The sequence below is a fragment of the Triticum aestivum genome, chromosome 7D, assembly GCF_018294505.1.
Source record: "Triticum aestivum cultivar Chinese Spring chromosome 7D, IWGSC CS RefSeq v2.1, whole genome shotgun sequence".
NCBI lineage: Eukaryota > Viridiplantae > Streptophyta > Magnoliopsida > Poales > Poaceae > Triticum > Triticum aestivum.
Window position 1 is genome coordinate 506,288,438 of NC_057814.1, and position 18,824 is coordinate 506,307,261.

General features: G+C 46.8%; 1 protein-coding gene across 1 annotated transcript; it reads left to right on the forward strand.

The window, feature by feature from the left end:
• The first annotated feature begins 15,235 nt into the window (after nucleotides 1-15,235).
• Nucleotides 15,236-15,788, forward strand: LOC123170295 (late embryogenis abundant protein 2-like). The gene has a single exon (XM_044588128.1). It carries the CDS (start codon nucleotides 15,286-15,288, stop codon nucleotides 15,583-15,585), a length of 300 nt encoding a protein of 99 aa, XP_044444063.1. The 5' UTR covers nucleotides 15,236-15,285; the 3' UTR covers nucleotides 15,586-15,788.
• Nucleotides 15,789-18,824: the final 3,036 nt, after the last annotated feature.

Here is an 18,824-nt window from a genome sequence, read left to right on the forward strand (position 1 = left end):
TGCTCGGGGACTTGTGACTCTGTCCAATCATTGATGAAATCCACCAAGGCCTGAGACTTAACAGCAGTGTGTGGCACATATTTGAGGCCATGAGGTCCAAGTTCTATAGCCCACTTAGCAATTCTCCCTGTAGCCTCTCTGTTTTGGATAATATCACCAAGAGGGGCGGAACTGACCACAGTGATGGGATGACCCTGAAAATAATGCTTAAGCTTCCGGCTCGCCATGAACACCCCATATACGAGTTTCTGCCAATGCGGGTACCGCTGCTTGGACTCAATGAGCACCTCGCTGACATAATAAACCGGCCGCTGAACCGGATGCTCCTTACCCGCCTCTTTGCGCTCCACCACAATAGCCACGCTGACGGCTCGTGCGTTTGCCGCCACATACAGTAACAAGGGCTCCTTATCCACCGGAGCAGCAAGGACGGGGGGCTCTGCCAGTTGCTTCATCAAATCCTCAAAAGCGGTATTAGCTGCATCATTCCAGGCAAAGTTATCAGTTTTCTTCATCAACTGATATAAGGGCATGGCCTTTTCACCCAAACGGCTTATGAACCGGCTTAAAGCTGCGATGCGACCCGCCAACCGCTGCACGTCATTCATACACGCCGGCTTAGCCAGGGAGGTGATGGCCTTGATCTTCTCCGGGTTGGCCTCAATGCCTCTGTCAGAAACCAAGAAGCCCAATAATTTGCCTGCAGGAACACCAAAAACGCACTTGGCCGGGTTAAGCATCATCTTGTAGACCCGGAGATTGTCGAAGGTTTCCCTTAAGTCATCAATCAGGGTTTCCTCCTTGATGGATTTAACCACAATATCGTCCACGTAAGCGTGAACATTGCGCCCGATCTGTTTATGAAGACAATTCTGTACACAACGCTGGTAAGTCGCCTGTGCACACTTGAGTCCAAAGGGCATAGACACATAGCAGAAGGCTCCAAAGGGAGTGATGAACGCTGTCTTCTCCTGGTCCTTAACTGCCATCTTAATCTGATGATACCCGGAATAAGCATCCAAGAAACTTAAGCGTGCACAACCTGCCGTAGCATCAATGATCTGATCAATACGGGGGAGAGCAAAAGGATCAGCCGGACACGCCTTGTTCAAATCCGTGTAGTCCACACACATCCGCCAGGTGCCGTTCTTCTTGAGCACGAGCACCGAGTTAGCCAACCATTCTGGGTGAAAAACTTCAACAATAAACCCGGCCGCCAAGAGCCGGGCCACTTCTTCACCAATGGTTTTCCGCCTCTCCTCGTTAAACCGTCGAAGGAACTGTCTGACCGGCTTAAATTTTGGATCAACATTGAGAGTATGCTCAGCGAGTTCTCTAGGTACACCTGGCATGTCAGAAGGCTTCCATGCAAAGATGTCCCTATTCTCACGGATGAACTCGATGAGCGCGCTTTCCTATTTTGGATCCAGATTGGCACTGATGCTAAACTGCTGAGATGAATCTCCTGGAACAAAGTCGACAAACTTAGTTTCATCAGCCGACTTAAATTTCAACGCTGGCTCAGTCTTCGTAGTCGGCTTCTTTAGAGAGGTCATGTCTGTCGGGTCAACATTGTCTTTGTAGAACTTCAGCTCCTCTGTAGCACAAACAGACTCTGCATAGGCTGCATCACCTTCCTCGCACTCGAGAGCCACCTTCCGGCTGCCGTGGACCGTAATGGTCCCGTTGTGTCCCGGCATCTTGAGCTGTAAGTACACATAACACGGCCGCGCCATGAACTTGGCGTAAGCCGGCATTCCAAATATAGCATGGTATGGACTTCTTATTTTGACCACCTCAAAGGTCAATTTCTCCACCCTGTAGTTGTTCTCATCACCAAAAGCCACTTCCAATTCGATCTTGCCGACTGGATAAGCCGACTTACCGGGTACCACACCATGGAAGATAGTGTTTGACTGGCTGAGGTTCTTATCAACCAGCCCCATACGGCGAAAAGTCTCATAATAGAGGATGTTGATACTGCTGCCTCCATCCATGAGTACCTTTGTGAACTTGTAACCTCCCACCTGAGGAGCCACCACTAAGGCCAAGTGGCCCGGGTTATCCACCCGGGGAGGGTGATCCTCCCTGCTCCATACTATAGGCTGCTCAGACCACCGCAAGTAGCGTGGAACTGCCGGCTCAACAGCATTCACAGCCCTCTTGTGAAGCTTCTGATCTCGTTTGCACAAACTAGTGGTAAACACATGATACTGTCCACCGCTAAGCTGCTTTGGGTTGGTCTGATAACCCCCCTGCTGCTGTTGGTGACCTTGACCAGACTGTTGATTAAAGCCCCCTTGACCGTTCTGAGGACTGGAATTTGAGCCGCCGCCCGGGCCATGAAAGCCACCGGCACCTGAGCCGCCGGCACCTGAGCCGCCACCCGGACCATTGTAGTTTTTAAAGGCCTTCATGATTGCACAATCCTTCCACAGATGAGTCGCTGGCTTCTCTCTAGAGCCGTGCCTTGGACAAGGTTCATTCAACAGCTGCTCCAGAGAAGGTCCTGACCCGCCGCCTCGGGGAGGGGGCCTCCCCTTGCGTCGCTGGTTGTTACCTTGGGAGTTGGCATTGGCTACGAACTCTAGGCTACCATCGGCCTTGCGCTTGCCTCCTCCTTGGTTCCCCGGGTTAAACTGAGGACCCTTGCCATTGCCATTCTTCTTTCCCTTCCCTGTCCTTTCATCGTCTGAAGGGGGATCCTTGGTACCATCGGAATCGGCGTACTTGACAAGAGCCGCCATTAGTGTACCCATATCAGTGCAGTCACGTTTAAGCCGCCCAAGTTTCATCTTTAGGGGCACAAAGCGACAGTTTTGCTCCAACATTAAGACTGCAGAGCCGGCATCCATCTTATCCGATGAATGTATGATCTCCTTGACCCGGCGAACCCAATGGGTCGTGGATTCACCCTCCTGCTGCTTACAGTTAGTCAAATCCACAATTGACATAGACTGCCTACAGGTATCTTTGAAGTTTTGAATGAACCGGGCTTTCAGCTCAGCCCAAGACCCAATGGAGTTCGGTGGCAGCCCTTTCAACCACGTGCGGGCAGTTCCATCTAACATCATGGTGAAATATTTGGCCATGGCCGCCTCACTGACCTCTAGCAATTCCATGGCCATCTCATAACTCTCAATCCAGGCTGCCGGCTGTAAGTCTGCTGTATAGTTAGGCACCTTCCCAGGGCCCTTGAAGTCCTTAGGTAGACGTTCATTACGGATGGCTGGCACCAAACAAGGGACACCCCCGGTCCTGGTAGAAATACCCACATCAACGGACGCCGTCGGATAAGCCGGGGGGGGGGGGTCTGGTAAGCCGTCAACTGCGGCACCTGCTCCGCCTCTTGCCGCGCTTGGTCTGCTGGGTAGAAGGCTCCAATATGAGCCGGGCCATGGCCAGGGGGCGGGTCATGGCGTCGGACATTACTTGAGCCGGTTGCTGAGACCATGTGCCGGCTGTAACTCGGGCTCTGGCCTGGGCGAGGAGTCGAGTGGATCCTGTCCCGGCTGTAGGAGTACGCCTCTTGCTGTGCCAGAGCCGTCTGCAGGAGTTCCCTGACCCGGCGGGTTTCGATGGCCGCCGGAGAGTCGCCGTCCACGGGGAGAGCCGCCAGTCGTGCTGCCGCCGCCACCATGTTCCCTAGTGGGTTATCATAATGACCCGGGGGTATTGGCACATACTGAGGCGGGGGAGGGGGCACCTGGGGAGGCCCCATCACCCGTGGCTGAATAAGGGGTCCCGACCCGGGCGCAATGACCCCTGGCGGGTTACTAGACCCTGCACCCGGCGTGTTGAAGAGATTGCATGGATCGTAAACCGGTGGGAGTCGAGATTGGGCCTTCTGATGCCTCCTCCTCATGACCTCATTGGCCGCGTTCTGATCCATCGTGAGTTGGAAGGACTGCGCCTGAATCAGCTGAGTCCGGGCGTCGAGAGCCGCTCGCTCCGCAGCCAACCTGATCCCTTCCGCTGCAAGATCCTCTTTCGCTTTTATCAGATCCAATTTTAACTGTGCCACCTCCGTATCATGCTGAGCTTGATCTGCCGGGTCAACCGTGGCAGTTAACAGGGCCGTCATCTTGTCCGTGAGATCCATCAACACCTGAGCCGGGGAAGGCACCGGGTTTCCCGATCCGGCAGCGGGGTTTTGAACAGGCTGCGCACCGGCCATAAAAACTCCAACCTGACTTGGCGGCTCAAAAAGGTCCGGAATACTGTCGCCATCGGAACAACCCATGAGCCTGCTATCTTGGAGTTGGTACAACGAGTTTGATTCGCCAGTGGCCGACTCGTCGTCAGAGCCGGCGGCCGCCTCATCACCGAACCCGGACGAATCAGAGGGCCCTCCATGGATGCATCCCACAAAAGTGCGCCTTAAGGTAGGCCGGGCCCGGGCGGGTCGTGCGCGCTGAGCCGTTTCGATGAGATCGGCGCGGAGATCCGGCTCGGGGCCTGGCTCACCAATTTTGCCAATGAAGACATGAATTCCGCCAAAGGGGACCCGGTACCCGTACTCAATTGAGCCGGCGTCGGGGCCCCAGTCCGCGTCGTCGATGTAGAGCTTGCCGCGACGACTCTTGGTCATCTGGCCTACAGCGTATCCCTTGAGCCCTTCGAAGCTGCCCTTCAAGAACTCAAATCCACCGTGCGCGAGCCCCACGGTGGGCGCCAACTGTCGTGGAATTGTCACGGCAGATGTCCTTGAGCCAAGACTTAGTCGTGGAGCCATCGCAACTAGGAAGCTTGAAGGGGTTATGCGGGACAAGGAACACGAGGGTTTATACTGGTTCGGCCCCTTACGGTGAAGGTAAAAGCCTACGTCCAGTTCGAGGTGTTATTGATTAGGGTTACGATAACCGGGGAGAGAACAGCTATGCCCGGCTCTCGTGGAGATTGTTGTCGCCCTTGAACCGCTGCCGGGTCCTCCCTTTATATAGGGAGGCTGACGCCCAGCAGCCCTTAGAGTCCCGGCCGGCTCATAAGAGCGTCCGGCTCGGACTCTAAACAATACTTGCCTTACACTACAAGTCTACTATAACAATGATTGTAACTACGGGCTTTAAGCCATATCCGGGTCTCAGCCCATCTCTGGCCCATTATCTTGAAACTTGGTTCCGGGCTTCTGGCAACGACCCTACGAGTAACCCGGCCCCTCCTGGCGGGTGACCCTAAGGTCTATATCTTCAACAATTACGCTGTGGTGTTCCAGGTGGCGTGAGTTGTGAAACTATTCCACATCGTTCCAAATGAAGACCAAACTCGTAACTCAAATATTCGTCTCCGCGATTAGATCATAGAAACTTTATTTTCTTGTTATGATGATTTTCCACTTCACTCTGAAATTCTTTGAACTGTTCAAATGTTTCAGACTTATGTTTCATCAAGTATTTATACCCACATCTGCTCAAATCATCTATGAAGGCCAGAAAATAACGATACCCGATGCGAGCCTCAACACTCATCGGATCGCATACATCAGTATGTATTATTTCCAATAAGTCAGTTGCTCGCTCCATTGTTCCGGAGAACGGAGTCTTAGTCATCTTGCCCATGAGGCATGGTTCGCAAGCATCAAGTGATTCATAATCAAGTGATTCCAAAATCCCATCAGCATGGAGTTTCTTCATGCGCTTTACACCAATATGACCTAAACGGCTGCCACAAATATGTTGCACTATCATTATCAACTTTGCATCTTTTGGCATCAATATTATGAATATGTGTATCACTACGATCGAGATTCAATAAACCATTCACCTTGGGTATATGACCACAGAAGGTTTTATTCATGTAAATAGAATAACAAATATTCTTTGACTTAAATGAATAATCGTATTGCAATAAACATGATCTAATCATATTATGCTCAACGCAAACACCAAATAACATTTATTTTAGGTTCAACACATCCCGAAGGTAAAGGTAGTGTGCGATGGTGATCTTATCAACCTTGGAATCACTTCCAACACACATTGTCACCTTGCCCTCAACTAGTCTTTGTTCATTTTGTAACTCCTGTTTCGAGTTACTAATCATAGCAACTGAACCAGTATCAAATACCCAGGGGCTACTATGAACACTAGTAAAGTACACATCAATAACATGTATATCATATATACTTTTGTTCACTTTGCCATCCTTCTTATCCGCCAAGTATTTGGGGCAGTTCTGCTTCCAGTGACCATTTCCTTCGCAGTAGAAGCACTCAGTTTCAGGCTTGGGTCTAGCTTTTGGATTCTTCATGGGAGTGGCAACTTGCTTGCCATTCTTCTTGAAGTTCCCTTTATTTCCCTTGCCCTTTTACTTGAAACTAGTGGTCTTCTCAACCATCAACATTTGATGCTTTTCTTGATTTTTACCTTCGTCGATTTCAGCATCACAAAGAGCTCGGGAATCGTTTTCGTCATCCCTTGCATATTATAGTTCATCACGAAGTTCCAGTAACTTGGTGATAGTGACTACAGAACTCTGTCAATAACTATTTTATCTGGAAGATTAACTCCCACTCGATTCAAGCGATTGTAGTACTCAGACAATCTAAGCACACTCTCACTGGTTGAGCTATTCTCCTCCATCTTGTAGGCAAAGTACTTGTCAGAGGTCTCATACCTCTCGACTCGGGCATTAGTTTGAAATACCAATTTCAGCTCTCGGAACATCTTATATGCTCTGTGGCGTTCAAAACGTTTTTGAAGTCCCGGTTCTAAGCCGTAAAGCATGGTGCACTAAACTATCAAGTAGTTACCATACCGAGCTTGCCAAACGTACATAACATCTGCATCTGCTCCTGCTATAGGTCCGTCACCTAGCGGTGGATTCAGGACATAATTCTTCTGTGCAGCAATGAGGATAATCCTCAGATCACGGAGCTAGTCCGCATCATTGCTACTATCATCTTTCAACATAGTTTTTCTCTAGGAACATATCAAAAAATAAACGGGGAGCTACATCGCGAGCTATTGATCTACAACATAGTTATGCAAATACTATCAGGACTAAGTTCATGATGAATTAAAGTTCAGTTAATCATATTACTTAAGAACTCCCACTTAGATAGACATCCCTCTAATCATCTAAGTGATCACGTTATCCATATCAACTAAACCATGTCAGATCTTCACGTGAGATGGAGTAGTTTTCAATGGTGAACATCACTATGTTGATCATATCTACTATATGATTCACGCTCAACCTTTCGGTCTCAGTGTTCCGAGGTCATATCTGCATATGCTAGGCTCGTCAAGTTTAACCCGAGTATTCTGCGTGTGCAAAACTGGCTTGCACCCGTTGTATGTGAACGTAGAGGTTATCACACCCGATCATCACGTGGTGTCTCGGCACGACGAACTGTCGCAACGGTGCATACTCAGGGAGAACACTTATACCTTGAAATTTAGTGTGAGACCATCTTATAATGCTACCGCCGTAATAAGCAAAATAAGGTGCTTAAAAAGATAAACATCACATGCAATCAAATAAGTGATATGATATGGCCATCATCTTGTGCCTTTGATCTCCATCTCCAAAGCATCATCATGATCACCATCGTTGTCGACTTGACACCTTGATCTCCATCGAAGCATCGTTGTCGTCTCGCCAACTATTGCTTCCACGACTATCGCTACCGCTTAGTGATAAAGTAAGGCAATTACATGGCGATTGCATTTCATACAATAAAGTGACAACCATATGGCTCCTGCCAGTTGTCGATAATTGTCACAAAACATGATCATCTCATACAACAATTTATATATCATCACGTCTTGACCATATCACATCACAGCAAGCCCTGCAAAAACAAGTTAGACGTCCTCTACTTTGTTGTTGCAAGTTTTACGTGGCTGCTACGGGCTTATCAAGAACCGCTCTTACCTACGCATCAAAACCACAACGATTTTTCGTCAAGTGTGTTGTTTTAACCTTCAACAAGGACCGGGCGTAGTCACACTCGATTCAACTAAAGTTGGAGAAACACACACCCACTAGCCACCTATGTGCGAAGCACGGCGGTAGAACCAGTCTCATGAACGCGGTCATGTAATGTCGGTCTGGGCCGCTTCATCCAACAATATCGCCGAATCAAAGTATGACATGCTGGTAAGCAGTATGACTATTATCGCCCATAACTCTTTGTGTTCTACTCGTGCATATAACATCTACGCATAGACCTGGCTCGATTGCCACTGTTGGGGAATGTAGTATTTAAAAAATTATCTACAATCACGCAAGATCTATCTAGGAGAAGCATAGCAACGAGCGGGGAGAGTGTGTCCACGTACCCTCGTAGACCGAAAGAGGAAGCGTTTAGTAACGCGGTTGATGTAGTCGAACGTCTTCGCGATCCAACCGATCCAAGTACCGAACGAACGGCACCTCCGCGATCTTCACACGTTCAGCTCAGTGATGTCCCTCGAACTCTTGATCCAGTTGAGGCCGAGGGAGAGTTTCGTCAGCACGACGACGTGGTGACGGTGATGAAGAAGTTACTGGTGCAGGGCTTCGCCTAAGCACAACGACGATATGATCGAGGTGTGTTTCTGTGGAGGGGGGCACCGCACACGGCTAAAAGATCAACTTGTGTGTTCTAGGGTGCCCCCTCCTCACGTATATAAAGGAGGGAGGGAGGAGGAGGCCGGCCAAGGGTGGCACGCCCAAGGGGGCGGTGTCCTACTCCAAGTAGGATTCGGCCCCCCCCCCCTTCCTATTCCTACAAGGAGAAGGGGGGAAGAGGAGGAGGAGAGAAAGGAAAGGGGGGCCGCCCCCCAACCCCTAGTCCAATTCGGTTTGGGCTTGGGGGGGGCGGCGCGCCTCCACCTGACTGCTGCCTCCTCTCTTCCACTAGGGCCCATGAAGGCCCATTAACCCCCCAGGGGGTTCCGGTAACCCCCCGGTACTCCGGAAAATACCTGATACGCTTCGGAACCATTCCGGTGTCCGAATATAACCTTCCAATATATCAATCTTTATTTCTCGACCATTTCGAGACTCATCGTCATGTCCATGATCTCATCCGGGACTCCGAACAATCTTTGATACATCAAATCACATAAACTCATAATACGAATCGTCATTGAACGTTAAGCGTGCGGACCCTACGGGTTCGAGAACTATGTAGACATGACCGAGACACATCTCCGGTCAATAACCAATAGCGGAACCTGGATGCTCATATTGGCTCCTACATATTCTACGAAGATCTTTATCGGTCAAACCGCATAACAACATACGTTGTTCCCTTTGTCATCGGTATGTTACTTGCCCGAGATTCGATCGTCGGTATCACGATACCTAGTTCAATCTCGTTACCGGTAAGTCTCTTTACTCGTTCCGTAATGCATCATCCCGCAACTAACTCATTATTCACATTGCTTGCAAGGCTTATAGTGATGTGCATTACCGAGAGGGCCCAGAGATACCTCTCCGACAATCGGAGTGACAAATCCTAATCTCGATCTATACCAACTCAACAAACACCATCGGAGACTCTTGTAGAGCATCTTTATAATCACCCAGTTACGTTGTGACGTTTGATAGCACACTAAGTGTTCCTCCGGTGTTCGGGAGTTGCATAATCTCATAGTCATAGGAATATGTATAAGTCATGAAGAAAGCAATAGCAATAAACTAAACGATCATAGTGCTAAGCTAACGGATGGGTCTTGTCCATCACATCATTCTCTAATGATGTGATCCCGTTCATCAAATGACAACACATGTCTATGGCTAGGAAACTTAACCATCTTTGATTAACAAGCTAGTCTAGTAGAGGCATACTAGGGACACTGTTTGTCTATGTATTCACACATGTACTAAGTTTCCGGTTAATACAATTCTAGCATGAATAATAAACATTTATCATGATATAAGGAAATATAAATAACAACTTTATTATTGCCTCTAGGGCATATTTTGTTCAGTTAGGGCAACTCCAATGCGGATCACAAAATCGCTACTAAATGTCCTGACAAGAAAATATTATCATTTTCTACCATAAGATGTCGGCCACCAAATTTGTTTGGACAAGTTCAAAATTTTGAAATCTTACAAATCAAAACCAAATGTAGGGGAGGTTTGCAGGCTCTAGACATCCGCCACAGGCCTTTGACAACAGGGACCTGTGAAAAAAAACCTTGTCCCGGTCAAAGCGGAGCCAGGTCGTTTCGCTACACACATTCATGCTGCTGATAGGCCAATCTCCTACAAGACATGCACACCTGCGCGTCGAGCGAGAAGCCTACTCAGGCCACTGGTCGTGTTGAAGCAAAGTCGGTCAGACTGCCCCGGCTATTTAAGCCGACCGTCCGCGGATGCAAAACATACACCTCCACCTCTCCTATCCCCAAATCCACATAACTCCAATTTCGGCCGCCGCAATGGGCAAGTCAGACAACTCGAAGTAGTTCTCTGCACCCGCACCATCTCGGGGTTGAGGGGTCCTCTAGCTCCTGGAGCCGCCGACTGCGTTCTTCAGGCCCGTCGGCATCGACCCAACTTGTTTGCCCTAAGCAGAGCCAGCGGAGTGGCTACGTCGCGAGCGCACTGCGTTGGTCGATCAAGGCTGCCACAACCCTTGGCGGGCCTTCTGCTACTGTAAGGACAACAACAGCTCCGACGACAATGATGGCGACGATGACAACGGAGGGGCCGACAGCCTTGGATGCCATACCTATGAGGTCATATCCTCTAGTACCTCACGTAGTTTAGTTTATATTTAGTTAGTTCGTTTGATTTAGTTGAAACTTTGTTAAATTTCATCAATTATGATTTTAATATATCAAAATTTAACATATATCATCAATTTAGCATGAATTTTATTAATTTTTTGAAAGATCCGTTTTAAATGACACAGACAATTGATGCATGCGGTTGGATAACCTCTACACTATAGTCGAACGTGTACGCAGACATTTGGTGAGGTTTGTTTTGATGGCCCACGTTGGAATTGCCCTCATTCCGAGAGCAACTAATTAAGGAGTACTCATTCGGGGGCCCTCCCAAGGGTCACTTGGGCTGGGCTGGGAGCCCTTCACTTGGCGGCGCTCTCAACCGCAACCACGTGCCACGCTCTGGGTGCTTCCTCCGGATTTTATTTTATTTTTCAGTACGCATTTTCGGCTTTTAGGTGTTTTTTGGGGTTTGTTTCGGCTTTCGGTTTACCCCAGTTTTTCTTAGCTTTAGGACTAAATAAAAAAATTCAAAAAAAAATTTGCGTGAAAAAACAGGTCTTCTTTTTGTCTTCTCATGGAGGCACAGAGTTGCTTACGCGTGAGGCATGGCCGTGCCTTTTGCCGAAGGGGAAAACATGTTTTTCTTTTCTTCTGTGATAGGCATGTTTTACTTCTCGTGGAGGCACGGATTTGCTTCTGCGAGAGGCATGGTCGTCCCCTTTTTTTCCTTCCGCGAGAGGCACAAATTTAATTACGAGAAGCACGGCTGTGCTCTCGGAAAAGGAGAAAATATGTTTTCTTTTTTCTTCCTTCCGCGGGAGGCACAGATTTACTTCTCGTCGAGGCATGGATTTGCTTTGGCGAGAGGCACAGCCGTGCCTCTTGAAAAAGGAAAAAATGTTTTTCCTTCTACGAGGGGCACTGATTTACTTCTTGTGGAGACACGAATTTGCTTCCACGAGAGGCCGTGTCTCTCGGAAAAATAAAGAAAACACATTTTTTTCCGTCCGTGAGAGGTATGGTCGTGCCTTCGAAAAAGGAAAAAGAACATGTTTCCTTTTTTCCTTCTGTGAGAGCCACTGATTCACTTCTCGTGGAGGCACGGATTTGATTCCACGAGAGGCACAATCGTTCCTCTTGGAAAAGGAAAAAATGTGTTTTTTTTCTTTCGCGAGAGGCTCGGAGTTACTTCTCGTGGAGGCATGGATTTTCTTCCGTGAGAGGGGATGGTCGTGTCTCTTGGAAAGTGAAAAAACGTGCTTCTACTTCAGGTCCTTTCATCCATTTTTTTAAAATTCATTCAAATCTATCAACATGGGTTCTAGTTTTGAAAATCTCGACGTGAGGAACCCAATGGTCAAAACGGTTTGAAATCTGGATGCGCATTTTGAGAGATAAAAAGTTCTCAATAAATGAATTATAAAAAAGGAAACAAGTAGTGCATATACAGTGTGACGTTTGTCGCAACCTCGGGTGATGGGAGTGTCCTTTGCAAAGCGTACTTCTTAACTAGTGATTTCGCCGGATTTTCGAAATCATTAATTAAGGAGCACCTCTTTGCAAAGGTCACTCCCACCTCCCGGGTTGCGACAAGTGGCGCACATGTAGTGTGTCACTTGTCGCGACCTGGGAGCTTCTCTTTTTTCGCAGATCCTTTTATTCATTATCTCTTAAACCATGGGTTCAAATCGCGAACCCTTTTAATCATTGAATTTCTCGCGTCTAGATCTTAAAACTAAATCCTATGTTGATAGATTTTGACAAACTTTTGTTTCGTGAATAAACTGGAAGAAAAAAATCGAACCGGGAGCACACTTTTTTTCCTTTTCGAAGGAGGCACACACAACTGTGCCTATCATGGAAGCAAATCCGTGTCTCCAAAAGAACTAAACATGTGCATCTCGCGGAAGGAAAAAACATGTTTTTTCCGTTTCCAAGAGGCACGACCGTGCCTCTCGTGGAAGGAAAAAACACATTTTTTTCGTTTTCGACACGCACGGCCGTGCCTCTCGTGGAAGCAAAACCGTGTCTCCCGCCGAAGGAAAAACATATTTTTTTCATCTTCGAGAGGCATGTCTTTGCCTATCACGAAAGCAAATCCGTGCCTCTTACGGAAGGAAAAAAGAAAACATTTTTTTTCTATTTTCGAGAGGTACGGCTGTGCCTCTCGCGAAAGCAAAACCGTGCCTCTCACGGACGAAAAAATGTAGTTTTTCAAAAAAAAAACCGAAAGCTAAGAAAGACCAATGAAAAACAAAAAAACATCTAAAAAGCCAAAAACACATGCGAAAAAAAATCGAATGAAGCATCCAGAGCGCGACATGTGGCATCGGCTGAGAGCGCGCCGCTTATCTCAGCCCACCCGAGGTAATTTGGGCAGAGGCTCCCTAAAAATCCTATTTGCCCCTCTCTGCGGCAAAGAGTCGGGGTTCCGCACACCCTATGGACCGAGTGCTCGCGGACGGCCAGCATGTTAAGCGTTCCAACCCGACCGATTTTGGGAACCTTCTATGAATGTTCCTAGCTGGGTTTTTTTTCTAGTTTTGGGAACTTTCTAGAAGGTTTCTGAACCGGTTTTTTCTTTTTTGTTTTTATTTTTTACTTTTCTTTATTTTTTCGTTTTTTCCCTTTCTATTTTCTGTCTTTTTTTTCTTTCTTTCTTCTTTATCTTTTCTTTTTCAAAATTTTCTATTTTCAACGAATGTTTCAAAAAAAATTAAAATTGAAAATTTTAGATTTTGTTCAATTTTTCGGAAAATGTTCCTGTTTTTAAAGTTTTGTTCCGAAATTTCAGAAAAATTATAATTTTAAAAATTGTTCACTTATTTCCAAAAATTGTTTAAAATTTCAAAAAGTGTTGTCTTTTTAAAGTTTGTTCACAAACAAAAAAATTTGGTTTAATAAATATGTTCCCGTTTTCAAAATTTGTTGAAAATTCCATAAAATATTCACTTTTCAAAATTTGTTCACAATTTTAAATAGTGTTCGTGTTTTCATTTTTTTCACAAATTAGAAAATGCTCAAAAAATTTAAAAAATATTCCCATTGTCAAAATTATTGAAAAAAATTGTTTCTATTTTCAAAATTTCTTCGCAAATTCAGAAAACTTTCACGTTTTTCAATTGCACATATTCAAAAATATCTGGGAATTTTAGAAAATGTTCCGGTTTTCCAAATTTGTACATAAATTCAATAAATTTCATTTTTCGAACTTTTTTCACAAATTAAGATATGCTTAGGAATTTCAAAAAATGTTCCTGTTACAAAATTTGTTTAGAAATTCACAAAATATTCCTATTTTTGAAAATGTTTCTGTTCGTAATTTTTTTTACAAAGTTGAAAAGTTTTGTGTGTCATAAAACACTCAGGGTAGCAATTGCGTTTAATGATCTTAAAATATGTCGGATCTAGTGTTGGATGTTGCATCTTAAAGGTTTACGCTGCTCTATGCTCGATAGCCTTTGTAGCTCAGCTGGTAGTACACTAGTTGAGGGGTACTCGTTGTAAAGATCACTCCAACTCCCCAGGTCGCGACAAGTGGCGCACATGCAGCGTGCCACTTGTTGCAACCTGGTAGTTTTCCTTTTTTTCGTAGATCCGTTTATTCAAAACATTTTATCTCTCAAACTGTGCGTCCAAATCTCAAATCGTTTTTATCGTTGGATTCCTCGCGTCGAGATCTTGAAAACTAGATTCCATGTTGATAGGTTTTGACAAACTTTTTTTTCACAGAAAAAACCGGCCGAAAAAAACTAAACGAAAAAACCGAACCGGGAGCATGGAATTTTTTCCCTTTCCGAAAGAGGCACTCCCATGCCTCTCACGAAATCACAATCGTGTCTCTCGCAGAAGCAAAACCGTGACTCTCACGAAAGGAAAAAAGAAGAGAAAACATGTTTTTTCGTTTCCGAGGAGGCACGGCCGTGACTCTCGCAAAAACACACCCGTGCCTCTCGCGGAAGCAAAACCGTGACTCTCACGAAAGGAAAAAAAACAGAAAACACGTTTTTTTTTCGTTTCCGAGAGGCACGACCGTGACTCTCGAAATTTGTTTTGGTCCAAAAGCTAAGGAAGACCGGTGAAAAACCAAAACGTCAAAAAACCCCGAAAAAACCGTTTAAATAGCCAAAAACGCGTGCGAAAAAATAAAAAAATAAAATCTGAAGGAAGCGGCCAAAGCGCGACACGTGGCAAATGGCTGAGCATGCGCCAAGTGGCGCTGATTGTTGCGAGGCTCTCAAAAAAGCGCTTGTTAACTAGTGGCTTCCCCCGAAGGAGCGCGCTCCCGGGTTAGTTGCTCCCAAACAAATGGGCCAGAAGCTGTCTACGTGTTGAAAGCCTATAACAGAAAATAGGATATATGTATATACCGATGGAGGCCCGAAAGCACACAATGCACACCCGAACTCTCTCGTTCAACAAGGTCAAAACGGCTTCACCTCAAAAAAAAGGGTCAAAACGGCTAGAAGGACTCCTGCTTGTGTTCCAAGTAATTCTTCGTGATCTGCAGGCGCGTGACTCTGGAGCCTATAAATCCACGCGCGCCGCCTGCCCACACGGCTCATATAAAACCCTAACAAACACGTCCGCTTCTGTTGCGTGACTTGCGTCGATGGCGGCTCGTGTTTTCATCTCGTCGTCCAGGATTGCCGGCCAGCTCGCAGCCGCAAATAAGCGTGGCGTCCGTTCGTACGCTGCAGCGGCGGCGGCCGTGACGCGGCAGGAGCCTTCAGCAGCCGGGGCGGCGAGCAGGCTGGCGGCGGCGGCAGAGGAGGCGGCCCCGAAGAAGGAGTTCTTCTGGATGAGGGACCCAAAGACGGGGTGCTGGATGCCGGAAAACCACGTCGACGTCGTTGACCCCGCCGACCTCCGCGCGCGGCTGCTATTCTCCAAGAAGGATCGGTTGGTGTGACGACGATCCGACTCGATCGACGATTTTGAGGGATTATATATTAGACGGGAGACCTTTATGGTGGAGTCTGCTGGAATTGAAGGCTGCCTGGTCGACGGATCTTTCTTGTTTTTAACGCATGTTATCACGAAGTGGAGGAGATTTGTACTGCAAGTTGATTGACATGCATGATATTTTCATTATATTAGCCTCTCTTGTGTTTCCTCTGTATTCACACTAATTGTGTATATGCATGATTTAATTTCCTTGGTCTATCCGTGTTCTTGTCCAAATTCGAGGGCACCTTTCAAAAAGTGTTATTTTGATTTTATTCATTTGTCTATTTCTACTCCCTCTAGCAATCCACACGCCAAATCCAAAATTTGATATTTTTTTCCTCGAAACGGAGGCAAAAGTATTGCTTCGTCGATTAATTAAAAAGAAGAGAATTGCCTTGTTATTTACGAAAAATGGGATAAAACCTTCCCAATACAGAACAGGAACATCTCAACAAAAGATAGTGGACCACACCATAATCATAATGACGACCCAAACCGTCAGGACGAGCAAGGGGCCGAAAATCAAACATTAAGCAGCAGCGGTCGCCTTACCTATGGCGCCACTCTTCTTGCCTTTGCACCTTAGTGACTTCTCCTTCACTATATCGGTCTGAGGGCTAACAGCCTCCATGTTGACGAGCAAGTCACAAAGCTCTTTTTTCAAAAAGAGCATTGGAATTATCCGTCGGCGAGGGTGGAACGGGTGCCGAAGCCACATTTGAGCGCCCACACGAGTTCACCTCACGCAGTTTACATGAAAAGGTTGAATCATGTCCCTCACACGTGGTTGCATGCGTGCCAACCATCGTATGCTCTACTGATAAAGGCGAATTAGAGCTCACACATAGCACTTAAGCTCGGGCATTACCTGCAGCACCGGAGGCACAACCACGGCAATGGCCCCTCCCTCAGCGGAAAACAACACAGTGGGCAAGGCAGACGACGATGGCGAGTTGTCCACAACTCTAGGGGACAAACAACCATAGAGCTCCGCAACCCTGTTCTCCACTGAGCCACCTATTGGGAACGCAGTAATTTCAAAAAAATTCCTACAACCACGCAAGATGTATGTGATGCATAGCAACGAGCGGGAGAGTGTTGTCCACGTACCCTCGTAGACCGTAAGCGGAAGCGTCAAGTGACGCGGTTGATGTAGTCGAACGTCTTCGCGATCCAACCGATCCTAGTACCGAAAGTACGGCACCTCCGCGATCTGCACACGTTCAGCTCGGTGACGTCCCTCGAACTCTTGATCGAGCTGAGGCCGAGGGAGAGTTCCGTCAGCACGGCGGCATGGTGACGGTGTTGATGAAGTTAACGCAGGGCTTCGCCTAAGCACTACAACGATATGACCGAGGTGGAGATCTGTGGAGGGGGCCACCGCACACGGCTAAACAATGTCAACTTGTGTGTTCTAGGGTGCCCTCCTGCCCCCGTATATAAAGGAGCAAGGGGAGAGGCCGGCCGGCCCTATGGCGCGCCAAGGTAGTCCTACTAGGAGGGGGAAGGAAGGAGTGGGAGAGAGGAAGGAAAAGGGGGGCGTCGCCCCCACTCCTAGTCCAATTCGGACTCAAAGGGGAGGGGGCACGCGGCCTGCCCTGGCCGCCCCTCTCTCCCTCCACTAAGGCCCATCTAGGCCCATTAGTTTCCTGGGGGGTTCCGGTAACCCTCCGGCACTCCGGTTTTATCCAAAATCACCCGGAACACTTCCGGTGTCCGAATATAGCCGTCCAATATATCAATCTTTATGTCTCGACCATTTCGAGACTCCTCGTCATGTCCGTGATCACATCCGGGACTCCGAACTACCTTCGGTACATCAAAACACATAAACTCATAATACCGATCGTCATCGAACGTTAAGCGTGCGGATCCTACGGGTTCGAGATCTATGCAAACATGACCGAGACACGTCTCCGGTCAATAACTAATAGCGGAACCTGGATGCTCATATTGGTTCCCACATATTCTACGAAGATCTTTATCGGTCAAACCGCATAACAACATACATTGTTCCCTTTGTCATCGGTATGTTACTTGCCCGAGATTCGATCGTCGGTATCTCAATAACTAGTTCAATCTCGTTACCAGTAAGTCTCTTTACTCATTCCGTAATGCATCATCCTGTAACTAACTCATTAGTCACATTGCTTGCAAGGCTTATAGTGATGTTCATTACCGAGAGGGCCCAGAGATACCTCTCCGACAATCGGAGTGACAAATCCTAATCTCGATCTATGCCAACTCAACAAACACCATTGGAGACACCTGTAGAGCATCTTTATAATCACCCAGTTACGTTGTGACGTTTGATAGCACACAAAGTGTTCCTCCGGTATTCTGGAGTTGCATAATCTCATAGTCATAGGAACATGTATATGTCATGAAGAAAGCAATAGCAACATACTAAACGATCAAGTGCTAAGCTAACAGAATGGGTCAAGTCAATCACATCATTCTCAAATGATGTGATCCCGTTCATCAAATGACAACTCATGTCTATGGCTAGGAAACTTAACCATCTTTGATTAACGAGCTAGTCAAGTAGAGGCATACTAGTGAAATTCTGTTTGTCTATGTATTCACACATGTACTAAGTTTCCAGTTAATACAACTATAGCATGAATAATAAACATTTATCATGATATAAGGAAATATAAATAACAACTTTATTATTGCCTCTTGGGCATATTTCCTTCAGTCTCCGACTTGCACTAGAGTCAATAATCTAGATTACACAGTAATGATTCTAACACCCATGGAGTCTTGGTGCTGATCATGTTTTGCTCGTGAGAGAGGCTTAGTCAACGGGTCTACAACATTCAGATCTGTATGTATCTTGCAAATCTCTATGTCTCCCTCCTTGACTTGATTGCGGATGGAATTGAAACGTATCTTGATGTGCTTGGTTCTCTTGTGAAATCTGGATTCCTTTGCCAAGGCAGTTGCACCAGTATTGTCACAAAAGATTTTCATTGGACCCGATGCACTAGGTATGACACCTAGATCGGATATGAACTCCTTCATCCAGACTCCATCATTTGCTGCTTCTGAAGCAGCTATGTACTCCGCTTCACAGATCCCGCCACGACGCTTTGCTTAGAAATGCACCAACTGACAGCTCCACCATTCAATATAAATACGTATCCGGTTTGTGACTTAGAGTCATCCGGATCAGTGTCAAAGCTTGCATCGACGTAA